This window comes from Dromaius novaehollandiae, chromosome 15 (assembly GCF_036370855.1).
Source record: "Dromaius novaehollandiae isolate bDroNov1 chromosome 15, bDroNov1.hap1, whole genome shotgun sequence".
Lineage (NCBI taxonomy): Eukaryota > Metazoa > Chordata > Aves > Casuariiformes > Dromaiidae > Dromaius > Dromaius novaehollandiae.
The window spans coordinates 6,138,534-6,152,176 of NC_088112.1; the positions used below are offsets into that span (position 1 = coordinate 6,138,534).

Here is a 13,643-nt window from a genome sequence, read left to right on the forward strand (position 1 = left end):
CCTTGCGGAGCGGGGCGGAGGGCGAGGCTTGGCGGGGGAGGCGGCGCCTGCGGGGGCCGGGCAGCGCCGCCGGGCCGGGCCGGGCTGTCCCGCGGCTGCGGTCCCGGGAGGCGGCGACGCGGCGCGGAGGACCCGGGGCGGCGGCCGCGCCCTGCCCGCGCCGCCGGCGCCCTGCGAGCGGCGGGACCCGCCAGGCGCCGCCATGCCCACAGGTAGGGGCGCGGGGCGGCGGGGCGGGCGGGGAGCGGAGCGGGAAGCGCGGGGCGGTGGCGGTGGCGGCTGCTCCCGCGCTGGCGCCCGGGCGCGGAGAGTCTGCGCCCCGCGCGGAGGGCAGCGCGCTGCTCCTGCGGGCGGGCGGCTCTGAGCGCGGGAGCCGCAGGCGGGGCGGCGGAGCGGCCCGAAGCGGTGAACTCGGCTGTGCTGCCGTAGGGTAAACGACTTGGCGAGCCGGAGTTCAGGTGGAGGTTTGCCGTTCCTCTGTTAAATGCCTGCTTTATTGGTGTTAAAATATTTCCTGGGCTTCCTACGCTTCCGATTGCTCTTCTAACAGCTGTTGCTGGTGACTCCTAATTTGGTGTCCCCTTTTGAGCATGTGCCTTTTGGGCAACTAGGTTTTCTGCCCTTGCTGCGCGCCGTTGGATGTCAGCACATTTCATTAGCGCGTATTGACCGCGTAGGAGATGGCCCATCGACCTGGGCTCCGCGGCTGCCGCAGCACAGCCCGCCCGCAGGGAGCCCGTGAAGCTTTTTTTGAGAAAAGCGTCACTTACTGAGCAGCCTCGGCTGGGTTAAATGATTTATAAATTGAACTTGTAACACAGGCACTGAGATTTTTGGCATTTTGTAGAATAAAGGAAAATGTAGCGTTATATGAGGAAAGAGCATGGACAATGCACTTGTTTGCACTAGCGTCGTTTTTGCTGCAGGTTTGTTAATACCAGTTTTGCTGGTAGCCAGCAGTTGCCCTTCCGGTTACCTACAGTTCCTCCTAGAAATTTTACACTGAATATTTGTCAGTCACCTGTAGGGGTCCTGTAGAAGAACAGCCCTAGGGAGCTGAAACATCAGCAGAAGGTTGTATCTGTTCCTGTTTTGCAGCCAGCTGAACCAAAGCACGGAGAAGTGACGTATCTGGGATCAGGCTGCAGGGAGCCACATCCCCCGTCTCTTGCCCCATTTCCTTGGACAGGAATTTTCAAGCATGGAGTTGGAAGTTGGAGAGTTAGACTCTCATTCCTCCTAAAGTCAATGGGATTTAAATACCCAGTTCCCTTGATCCCTTCAAAAGTCTTGCAGAGGAAACACTGCCTTCTCTAACTTATGTAGACACAAATAAAAATTAGTTAGGCTATCTATAAAAAGCAAACACTGACAAGCTAGTTAATGTGATCTCCATAAAGAAGGCCTTTAAACTTGTCTGGGGCCCAGCAACCAACATAGGAGGCTAATGCCAAGGAGCTGGATAAAAATACAATTAATGTTGCCACAAAGTATTGGGCTACGTTGCAGTTCCCACCCGGGTAACTGAAGAGATGGCTGAAATTCCAAAGCACCAGCACAACAGGAAAGTAAGAAAGGCCAAATATCTTGGCCTTTTAATTTCCAGACATTTATGTTCATCTTCTGTATGGAGCCTAAATTATCCTGGCAAAATTCCTAGCAATAATCCTTTTTTTTTTTCCTTCTGCAGAGTTAATAAAATGTAATTAGGCTTTGCTAGTCTGCATTGCACAAGGGACAACAGAATAAACATTTCCATTTATGTATGATACATCGAATATTTTGGAGAATTTGACAGTTTTACAAGCCCTTGACTGCTTGGTCTGGTCAGTCGAAACACCCAGCTTTGAAAGCGTGGCATTTAGCCTTGGCCAGACAACATGTGCTGACTGTATCTTTGAATATGAGGGAAGACACCTTAAAAAAAGACACTTCTTGAAGGTCTTCTCACAGGTTATAATTCAGTTCTTAACATCCTCAGGAAATCATAGTTCTATCTCAGCAAATGCATTTTTCATAAACCATGAATAAAATGAAATAACTTGTTAGCTGCTCTAAGTCATAGGGAGGTAACGCAAATTTTTATAGACCCAGCAAGACATACAAACCAGAAAAATGCAATGGGGAACTGAAAATTTTGTCTCCAAATGGACCCTGAAAAGGCCCTGTCACTTCCACTGTTGCCAGCACACCCAACAATGACAGTATCTAAGTTACTGCATAAAGAACCTGCCAGCAGCCCATGAGCCGTAGGAAAAATGCCATGCGGAGTTTGGCATGTGGCTGCCAAGCACGACCGGTGCTCGTTGACTCCTGCTCTGGGGGAGGCTGAGGAGGAGAGTAGTTCGGGATTGCAGCGATGAGGGGAGGCAGCGGCATCTCACTTGTTTGAACGCATGCCTTTGCTGTGCTCAATCAAGCAGGTCACAAAGTGGGGCTCTGCGTGTCCGCTTGTCTGTTGCTGCTCTAGGACAATTAGTACCATGTGGAAAAAATCTTCCCGTGTAATCCCAAAGATCAGGAATGAACAGAATTCTGTGGAATTTTTTATGTTGCCTTCCAAAGTGGTGTAATATGTAATCAAATAAAGGCAGAATCAGTCCTGCCCTGTTTTCTGTTCTCATGTCTGTGCTTGCGTGGCATGGGAAGGAGAGCCAACGTGAGTGCCTCGTGAGCTGGGCTGAGCTGGGCTTGTTGAGAAAATCTTTTTCTTTTCAGAAGTGCTGTACTTGGGTACTACAGAAAAGTTGAAAAGTAGGATTCTGGAGTAACTAATGTAGAGGTGCAGCAAGAAGAACCTCTGAAAGTGTTTGCACACTGGCATGGTTTTGGAAGAGATTCAGACTTAAACACAGATCCTTCTGATGTATTAAGACCTGATCACCATATGATTCTTACCTGTCAAAGCTGGAAAACTGTACTGTATGAAGACAGAAGTAAAAACATTGCGTCTATCTTGACGTTTTAAAATAGCCTTAAAAATTATTTCCAAGGTGGGAAAGCAAAAATGAGACCTTGCTGTGAGAGATAATACATTTAGGCTAGAGTCTGACACTACGCTGGCCTGAGCTGCCCTCGGGGCTCCCCACCACCAGCGGGCAGCTGCGTGCATCCACGCCGCTCCCTGCGCGTGCACTCCCACCACCTCCCTTGGCATGTTACTGGTGATTGTCTGAACATGGTAGACAGTTCAGAAAGCTAAAGTATTGGAAAACTGATCTTGCAAAAAAAAAAAAAAAAGAATAGTTTTCTGCCAGGTTGGCCGGCTGGGCCTGCTCACACGGGATCAGCAGAGGTGGTGCAAGAAGGGCGTTAAGAGTGTGTAGTCAGGGGGGAGGAAAGAAAGAGGATTTCTGTTTTGGCAGCAGATCTGTGTAACTGAGGCATTGTGCCGCATCCTAAGAATGTGTTTGTATTTATGTTTTCAAACAGAAATTTGCATCCTGCAGTTTTATTTACAAGATTTTTTTTTAAAAACATTGAAGTGCAATTTGCCATTCTTTCTAGCTTAGTCGAAGTTCATGATCATCTTGCAGTAAGGCTGACTGGCCTGTTTCGTGTTTTCTTTCTAGTAGGTTTCAGTTGTTGCTTCTCCTTGCATAGTTTCTTCTTGTGAGGAAGATACGATAGAGAGAATGTCTGAATCTCAGCAGAGATGTCTCTTCACTGTTGGTTAAAATAACTATGCAAGCTTTCCTGCTAATAGTAGTGTTCGTTCAGACAGGGATTTGATACGCACTATAGCATTTCTGATGTTCTAAGTGCTTTACGAGTCTGTGTTTGCTCTCTGGTTGGCAAAAAGGATGGTGCTCAAATAGGGGAATGAGGATTTTCAGGTCTTCAGCTAATATAGCTGGTAGGGCTCCAGAGAGAAGGGGGCAGCAGAGCACAGGACGGCACTGCTATGGGAGAAAAAGGCACAGCAGCTGTGGAGGACAAGGTTTGTCAGGGGACGGTTGGAAAAGGAAGAGTCAGAATTTTGACTTCTGTTTTCACTGGGACTGCACTGGACCATCTTCAGCCCAAAACTGACCAAGAAGACTGCACAGGTCATGTATTTGTGTTCTGTTTCTCATGACGATCTGGTAGTGACCAACCTCCCATGGCCCAAGGGGAAACGACTGACTTGCCTTGGGAATTTTGCTGGTAGCCTCTAGTCTAAGATAGAGTAATGAGGCCTGCAGCAAATGGACTTTTTTCATCTGCCTAATTATGAAATCAGTGCATGAGAAGGAGTTGACATATTAGGGTTGCTCTGGTATTCCATATCTCACACAGATAGTGCCAATAAGGTCTATAAAAATTGTCTCCTGCTTGTGTGACATCTGACTCAGAGGCAGAGATGCTCAATTGCAGTAGTAGTTGGAGCACTGCTCCATGCCGGCTTTCTAACGGCGCCCCCATTTCCTGCTTCTATTTAGGAAGAGCTAATTCCTCTCCAACAAGCATCCGAGCAGCTGTTCTAGCATCACAAAGAACCAAGCAATTGGCATCAGCTTTTGTTTATGAGCAGATCTCTTTTAAAAGCTGGTCAATAAACCTGAATGATTATTTTATAGTGACTGTACAGCTACAGAAATGGGAAAGCAAATTCTAATCAGTTAGTGAGGCTGGGTCCTAAAGTATATGTTGTCATCATTTCACGATGAGGCAGAGTAGACGGGCCATGAAACTGAACTAGGGTCAGATGCTAGGAATGGATCTGTGGCACAAATGGCTCAGCTGTACTATTTTCTTGGCCAAAAAACTAATGTGAGGACATTTTCAATAGGCCGAAAGACTCTGCACGAAGATGATCTCTGCTTTTGATGAAAGAATCTTGCGTAGGCTTAACTGAACTTTGGCAGTTTTTAAATGTATGCTTTAAAGCATCACAGAAGTTTACAGAACTGTGAGTGTTACTTCAGCGCCTGCATTGCAGAAGGATTTATAAGTGTCTGTTACCTATTTGTAACAATTGCTACCCAAGGTGGATATATTGCTGTTATCCATTAAAGCTACCCATGATTATTGCTCTTCTTTTAGGCCTCTGTGGCTTTTCTTTGCAGAGCTTTAGAACTGACCAGGGTCCCTGACAGAAACCACTACTGGGACATTTCATGTGTATTCTGCCGTTACCAACTAATGAGTTTTCACTCATCCTTCAGGCTGTATGCGCCGTAAAGGCAAAGCAGCCCCTTACGTCAGTACTGAATGCAGCCTTGTGGAGAGCGGTTATTTCCTTTAGAGCAATTATTTCCTGTTTCCCTTTTACTTCCTCCTCTCAAATTGATCATTTTCATTGTAATGGAGGTTGGTCTGGGAATTTCCTTGGATCAGAGTATAATTCCTAGGCATCCATTTGCTGTTTAGGATTTCAGTCTCTAGTAGGATTGGGAGGAGGTAGCACTGACTTCCCAGAAGTATGGAGGTTGTAAGACACTTGGTTGTCGTTTTAGCAGTGGAACGATCACAGTAAATCTAATGGCAACTAATTGTAGAGTCAGGCCAAGGAATGTATTGGTGCTTCTTGGTTGTAAGGCTCCAGAAGAGAGGTATTGCAAAGTGAAACTGTGCAACAGTGTGCTAAAAGGCCTGAAGATTCACAGTACTGCCCTAGCAAAGAAATGTGACCCAGCTTCTGTGTCCTTGTCCTGTGGAAGAGGCCACCTCTAAGTAAGTGTGAAAATGTCACTCCATTTACAGCCATATTCATTGCTGATGACCTCACCAGCTGCAACGTATTTTCTACCCTGTTCTTAGTTGCATCATTGTTCACGGTTTGGTTTGCTCTAAAAATGAAGTTCTGAAGTGAGGACAGCTTTGTAGTCTCTCCACAGCTGAGCTGGTTAGTGATACTGCCGAGGTTTTCTTTTGTGAGTTGACCTATGTGAAAACCACAGATTGCTTTGTCTTTGTGAAGACTTTTACTGTTTGACTGGTCACCGTTTTTTTCTTTTCTGTTTTGCTCTTTCAGTACAATGCTTGTGTTTTATTAGTCCCATGCCTTGATCTTCAGTAAATGCAGTGTTATGATAAAGATCATGATAAATTGTGGTGCTGAGTATATTAATAAATGGTATCACAATGTATATAGGCTATTGTGGAAGAAATTAATTTCTGTTCTGCAGTTTGAAAAAAAAAAAGGAAAGTCATGCATCTGTTTTGTATAGAATTATCCTTATCATCTTGTGGTACCTTTTTACTGTCAGATGAAAAACATACAGGGTTTTGTGTGGGGAAGCCTCTGTTATAAATGCCATTGTCCTAATGAATCAAGTGGTAATGGAAATGTTTAAAAGTAGAATAATAAACTCATGGAAGTGCTAGAAGGATTCTGATGAGTCTTTTCACTACATTAAACTGATGATTTACTGCTGAGAAGTTTGAGCAAAGCAGGCATTGAATTTTTGCCTTTCGGTTGGCATCAGTTGTAATTGTGCTGGAGAGCACTCAGACATAAAAAAAAGGAGTGTAGTTTGGGATTCCTTTTCTCTGCAACAGACCCAGTTACTTCCAGTATTTGCAGAGTTTAGAGCCTGCTGGTATGTGCTAACGCTAAACATGTTTATGTTTTTGAGACATCTGGTGAGTGTTCTGTGATTCTGTGAGGTTATATTCTACTTCTGCTCCTGTGGGAATGTTACACTCTTGGCCATAGGGCTTTATTAATTGTCACAAAATGAGCAGTTAATTCCTGACATCTGCTGTGCTGAAGCGACTGCCAAGTAGAGCTGATAGTTGGCTAGGAAATAAATATTGATAGACCCTAGCAACAGGTACTCTTGAGAACTCTCGTTCTGGGAATGCTTAGGCAGGGTCCAGTGTTATTAATGTTGTGATAGCATTTTAAGTCTAATTATAGAATTTGTTTGTTTCTTGTCATAGCTCTCAGAACTAGAATGCATGAATGGGCTTTGCTGTGCCGGGACAGACGTGTATCATACCCTTTTCTGATGACTCGTTTCAACATACAAAAGATGTTTCAGTGTACAAATTGCAAGGGCAGTTGGTGCACGCTGATGCATGGCATCTCAAGTAGTGCTTGTATCTGAACTGTCATATGTTTGATATCTATGTTGGAACGACTACTCCAAAGATATGTATGTGGAAGTGTGTCAGATGCAAGTATAGTAGCAAAACTTTCATATATAAAATACTTTGAGGGTCCATGGGACAAAATGAGCTTGCTTAAATTGTAAAATCATGCGCTGGTCACTAGCCCTTGTAAGTGCTGCTGGTGATCAATTTTATGTTTTCATTGCAGAAACTGAAGCCAGAGAAGCCTGCGACTGGCTGAGGGCTGCTGGTTTTCCCCAGTACGCTCAGTTATTTGAAGGTATGATCTGAAAGACTTTTCAAGCAGCTGACACCAAATCCAAGTAGAATAGTTTACATAAGTAATCTGTCAGAACCTGACACTTTTGATGAAACACTTCGAAATCCTGCTGTGTCTTAATGCAAACTTGCAAAAAATTTGCAGCCTGACTTGTGTTCTTACAGAAGTGACATCATGATTAGGTCAACCTGGATTCAGTACAATTCCATGAAGGACCAAATATTCCTGGTTATTGTTAGACTGTAACTGCAGCAAATTTCTGCTTTTGTGATTTTTAATTGCTTATAATTTTCTCGGTCTCCTTTCCTTAGAGTGTTATTTTTTTCTAACTCACTGACTGCAGCCAAAATTCATCTAAGGCCTCTGCAGCCTGAGATCTTGAGCAATATTCTGAGTGGTGTTTTGAAAAAGAATGCTGGAAAAATCGTCTTGCAATCATAAGTTTTTCAAACAGATGCTCTGAAGTGGCCAACCACAGTCATATTTCACAGTATCAGCTTGTTTTCATTTTGTTAATAAGCTGCAACGAGTACATATTACTCGTGGGGGGAGAAATGGAGGCATCGTGGGCTCATACAGTTTTTAGATAACATTTCTGCTTACACCTTAGAACTGCTCTTCTTTTATATATGCATTTATTGTTACAAACAGGGAATATACTCTAATGAAATCTAATCTATTTTTAGGGCAGATTTGAACAAAGAGCTACAGTGCAAAGAACTAGCGCCAACTACTGCGGGCTCTTGTGCCCACTTCCCCTGTTCAGTGCAGAATTAAAGCTTGGAAACTGAGCACTCAGGAAATGCAGAGCTAAATTTGAAAAGCCCCTACCTTGAAACATGATGTCCCATGATAATGCTTCCCACTGGACTATAGCAGATTTTACAGTATAAGCTGTGAATCTTACAATTTGTTGACAGTGTATATTGTCATGCTTTTGGATAATGAAACCTCTGTATTACCTTGCTGTTTAAGCAGTGCCCTGGCTTGACTAGATAACTAAGCTTAAAAAGTAAACCAAGAAAATATTGATGGATCTCACTGGTTCCTTTATCTGTAAAAGCAAATCACAAAAGCTGGAATATTAAACTCTGCAGCTGGAATATCGATTGGCTTCAAGCACATCAAGTTTTGTCAGGCTCATTACACCTCAAAAAGAGTATGTCATGTGCTGCATTTTACCTTACCATCAGCAAAAGCTCAGGTAAAATATTCCTAGTTTTATACTCTATTATAAGGTAGGAGTGCAGAGCACCAAAACAAAGCAAAGCTTTGATTTTGTGTTTTGGCTATAGTTGTCAGGGCCACTGCAAGTGGATGGCATGCTGCTGAAAATGTTGTGTTCCCATGCAGGAAATGCTGGTGTACCTGTAGTTAATGAGAGCGAGCAGATGCCTTAACGTATTCTCACATCTGCTCTAAGGAACAGATTCATACCAACTTGAAGGTCATTTGCGTGAATATATAGCTATAGGTTTAGATTTATTTAATCTATGTTAAATATGTGGCCAGATTGAAAATCTTTGTGATTATAACTCAGATTTCAAAATCTAAATAATTTTTTTATTCACAGATATGCAGTTTCCTATTGATGTAAAAACTGTGAGGAAAGATCATGAATTTTTAGATGGAGATGCCATTGAATCCCTTTTCAGGTAAATGTTCATTATGAATCATCCTCAGTGCCTGACTCCAGAAGTTGTTTGTCATTCCTGTTTTCATATCTGAGTTTTTTTCGGAGACTAAGATATTCCCTAATGCTCCCACTGAAGGAAATCACTTGAGCACATCCTTAAGTACCACTAAATTTGATTGATTTAAGTATTTAAAGGTAAAGTAAGCATGTGCCTACGAGTCTTCGTCAGCCAAGGTCTCAGTGATGTTATATTAAGCATCAAATCTGTCTCTTCTGCAATGCGAAATGTTTTCTGCAGGCTGAGGAAGAATAATCAGTTCCCTGTGAGCACATGGTAGGCTGACAATTTGCGCTTCAGAATTACATATTACTGGGTGCAAGGATTTCCTCTGACTAGTGAGCTTCTGAAGAGATGTTCCAGGCAGACAAACAGCAAAAATGATCTGCAAAAGGGGTACCTTTTCTGTTTTTTTCCAGAATGTTTTATTGAGTAAGAAGCAAAAGCATTAACCTAAAATTTATTGTTTTGCCACCATTGTTCACAACACACAAGTGAAATTGCATTGTCAGTGCAAAGTAGAGCTCATTGCTCTGTGAGCTTCCCTGGTGTAGGACTGCCACGACGGCAGTAGTGCAAGAACAAAGTGCGCTGCAGTTATTGAAGCTTTCTCGTTATGAGTTCGCTTAGCAGATTATGTGAACTCCATACTGTCCATGCCATGCTGCATGGTCAATCCAAGGGAGGCAGTGAGAATTTGTAGCTCTTAAAGGAAAGAGAAGTTACTCTTCTGGCAAAATGGTTGGGTCTTTGTTTGTGATTTCTCCTGAATTCAAATTTGGCTTGTTGGGAGCTCCAAAAGGAGTGACGTGTATATACATATATATATGCACAGCAGATATTATTGAGAACTTAGGCTATATTTTCTTTCTTGATATGAAGTTTGTCCTGAGTGTTTCTTGCAGGCTGCCAGTATGCCTCCCTGTTGATTTTGCATGTTTGTATAACCATTAAGAGTTTGTCTCATTTGTGACCTTATTATCTCATAAGTTTTAATTAAAATGATAGATAGTAAAGTCCTTCCAAGGATGCAAGTTAATGTCTTCAATTGTCATTAGTCTTTTAAGAAGCTGACTCAGACTTTTTTCATATTCTTAAAATGAAAAGTCCTAAATCAATTCACAGTTTTTCACTATCATCATTGAAGCTCATCGTAAGATTTTTATTGAACTAATTAGTTATGGCCCTCTTCTCTTATCTTACGATGGCAGAATTGGAGCTGTGAACATCTTGGGGTTGTTAATGGGCGTTGGCGTGGCAGCGTGTATGGAGGACCTATAACAAAATGTCGGTCTTTGATGCCAGTAATGCAGATTCAGTTTAGAAGTTCACTACCAGTTTTGAGTGTGTCCGTTTTTAAGAAATGAAGTAATTTAATTTAAAACTTCAGTCTTTTTTCTTACACCTAGACGGCTGAACACATTGAACGAGTGTGCTTCAATGAAAGTGGAAATAAGCCGTCAGAGGAAATGGGTATGTTTGTAAAATATAGTTAATGTTCTCATAAAGAATGTGTTAAGCTGTTATACCAAAGAACTAGTTTTCAAAGGTGCATGAAGGAATAGCAATTTCTGAACTTTTCTTTCTATTCTCTTCCATCTTGTACTTGCATTTTCCATGCCTGATGAGGGCTGACTCTTTACAGAACATATGTAATACTCATTTTGTAGCTCTGTCAGCTGGGTTAGGGGTTTTTTTTCTGACACATACTGCTGATCAATAATTGCACCAAGGACTCACCTTAGCATGTGTTTTAATGCTTTTTTAAAGTATTTTCACACCATATTTAAGGTCTGAAAGTGAAATTTCACTCTTATTGCCTGAAGGAGGGATAAGAAATGAAAATGGACAAGCCAATATTGTCAAAAGCTGAGTTTTTTGGGCTGGATAGGTTTTAGCAAGAAAATAATGTCATCTGTTGGAAAAATGTTGAGGTTTCTGAAAGTTTCCATTATGCGTTGAGGGAATGATAAAGGAGAGACAAGTCATTCCCATCTTTCGTATGGTTTGCTGGCCAGGCGCTCGCTTGGAATGGTGGCAATACCGCAAATGGAGCTCCTGGGCTGGAGGGGCTGAGGTCTCCAAGATGGCATGCCAGATGTTGACACTGCCACAAGCCCACAGTCAAATGCTTCTCTACCAAAAAATGGTTGTGTTTTTGTCTCAAAAACATGAAAAAGAGTTTGGTTTGTTTGGCTTCAGGAAAAATTCACTCTTTAAAACCTCCTGATTTGCTGCAAAACAGAATTTTCATCCTCCTCAGATCAAATCTGCCATCTTTTCCTGTAGTAAAATTACCCGATTTGTCAGCATGTTTGGGATGAATTTGTTTCTGTGCTTTTCAACTGACAGCACAGAGCTCAGGAACAGACTTTAAGGCTCAACGTGTAATGATGGTTACATTTCCATATGTAGGTGTTGGGGGTTTTGGAAGTAGGCAGAAAATTTAAGTCTCCTTTTTTATTACATCTGCAGTAATTTTAAGTTTACCAAACTTTTCCCTTGAAATCTGTTTTTTTTCCTTCTAAGAGTGATGAATCTGAAGATGATGAACCTTGTGCAATAAGTAACAAATGGGCTTATGAGAGATCCAGTCAGAGATGGTCTCGTCTTGAGAGCCTAGAAGGTTTCCCAGGAGAGGAAGGTGCTAGTGCGTCAGTCCCAGGCAGTCCAACACCGAGGAGCGCCGGCAATGAGGATATAACATTTTTGGATCATGCAGAGAAACATGATGTGTCCTCAATTCACAGTACTAGCAGTGGTGACAGTGACACCGTTAGCTTCCTGAAACCTTTTGAATATGTGGAGACTCGCAGGAGTTCCTCAAGGTGTTCCTCAAATAAAGTGGCTTCACCAGACACCTTTAGTTGTTCTCCTCCTGCCACTGGATTTTTAAATAACACCAGCGAAGAGAAGCCACCGTATAAAAAGGGGAAGAGCCTTCTTAGGAAAATGGAGAAGTTGCACTTAAGGAGCTGCAACTTAAGGAGTGGTCACTCAAAGGCCAAACCCCTAATAAGTGAACCTGTCCTTCTGGAAGGGTTTAATGAAGAAAAGTTGAGGATGTTTAACTGCGTAAACATTTCTGACCTCTCTGACATCCAAACAAAGAACAATTCCTCTTATTGTCTCCAGAGCTGCAATAGCAGCAATCAGTCTGAAAACAGGAGGACAGGGAGCATTCCAAGTCCCACTACAAAACCACGAAGCCACTGTGAAAGAGGGGGGACATATGCAGAGGACTTGGATTGCAGCAAGCTTTTGCTAGGGAACGATATATCTGAGCAAGACCTACAAAATGAAATGAAGTTGCAAACGAACCAGATGTTTCAAATACCGCAAGGCCATAAGCCTGGTACTTTCCCCAAAGCACTTAGAAACAGTTCCCTGTCTCCAGTAGACAACTCTTCTGTCAACTGGAGAACTGGGAGTTTTCGTGGGTGCAGAAGGATCAGGAGCAGAAGCAGTTCGAAGGACTGCACAGCCCCCAGTAGCCCCCATTTGTGCACAGGTAACAGGCTGAGCATATACGACAACATGCCCGATATTCAACTTGATAAGTTGGAGGTGGTGGAAGCCGGTGATGACGATGTTTTTTCGGAGCTGAACAGTGTTATAGAAGATGTCAAAGGTCTCAGGAAGTTGGTCGATCGATGGACAGAGAAGTTCTCGGATGATGGGGATTCAGACTTTGCCAATGACTTGACCTCTGTGTATCCATCCTTCCCTAAAGAAAGCTGTCTTGAAATACAGCACTCAGAAGATAAGTCAGCAGACTTCCCAGCTACCGAGGGAGAGAGCAGCTGTGAACTGGTCAAGGAGCTCAGTTCTGCAGAGGTGGCATACGTAACAGGCTCTGAAAAGGCCAACAGGTTAGCCATACTTGGGTTTCACTAGTAGGCTGCCCATCTGGAAGCTTTCTCCATCTGTTCTCTCTACTCAAAATGTAATTGCTTTTACACGACAAGATATTCTTAAGTCTGTTCCAAGTAGCAGTGTGTGCACCACTGGTCCTAGGCACTGCTGGTCTGTATACATTCACATATCTACATATGCTCTGATCTCTGCTGAGAGTAGCACTCTCATAATCTACAGGAGGACCTAGTTAGACATTTCGAATCAGACTTCAGGGCTAGCTTGCTGTGTTCCTTAGTGAAACCTTTTGTGTGGCTATAGTACCTCCTGGACGAGAAGTATCTTGTTTAAATGCAATTAACCATAAGGTGTTTGGGACCTGCAGGTCCTTTAGAGTCTTAGGTATTTCACAGATGCAGGCAGAGGGCTGACAGGGACAGTGGGAATAGTCATTTACCTTGGACAATGTTTATCCCTTAGGCATGGGAAACAACCCCGGTCTATGGAAGAGAGTGTGAATTTGGAAAGCCTTTCTGTCCAAATTGATAGTCAGTCGGCTGCCCACCTAGCCCGGACGCAAAAGCTGGCTTTGTTGAAACTCACGGCTCTAATGGACAGATACTCCCCTTCCAGTAAGCAGGGCTGGAACTGGTAAGTTGTCTAATATTAAAGCTTTTGTTTTATAAAACAGATTTAAAGCTTTGTTGAATTTTGTTGGGAAAAAAAAAAGGGATTGAATGTGAGTAGGTGAATTTCCTTGTCTGCCTGGATTACAG

The 13,643-nt window shown here is 43.0% G+C and overlaps 1 protein-coding gene across 3 annotated transcripts in view; it reads left to right on the forward strand.

The window, feature by feature from the left end:
- LOC112982213 (rho GTPase-activating protein 7-like) overlaps window positions 1–13,643 on the forward strand; it is a 26,179-nt gene continuing 12,536 nt past the window's right edge. For all 3 annotated transcript variants that reach the window (XM_064520840.1, XM_064520841.1, XM_064520842.1), the window contains exons 1-6: window positions 1–212; window positions 7,247–7,318; window positions 8,892–8,973; window positions 10,422–10,485; window positions 11,542–12,884; window positions 13,348–13,518. In XM_064520840.1, coding sequence (XP_064376910.1) covers window positions 203–212; window positions 7,247–7,318; window positions 8,892–8,973; window positions 10,422–10,485; window positions 11,542–12,884; window positions 13,348–13,518 — 1,742 coding nt within the window. In that variant the 5' untranslated portion in view covers window positions 1–202. The remainder of the gene's footprint in view (window positions 213–7,246; window positions 7,319–8,891; window positions 8,974–10,421; window positions 10,486–11,541; window positions 12,885–13,347; window positions 13,519–13,643) is intronic.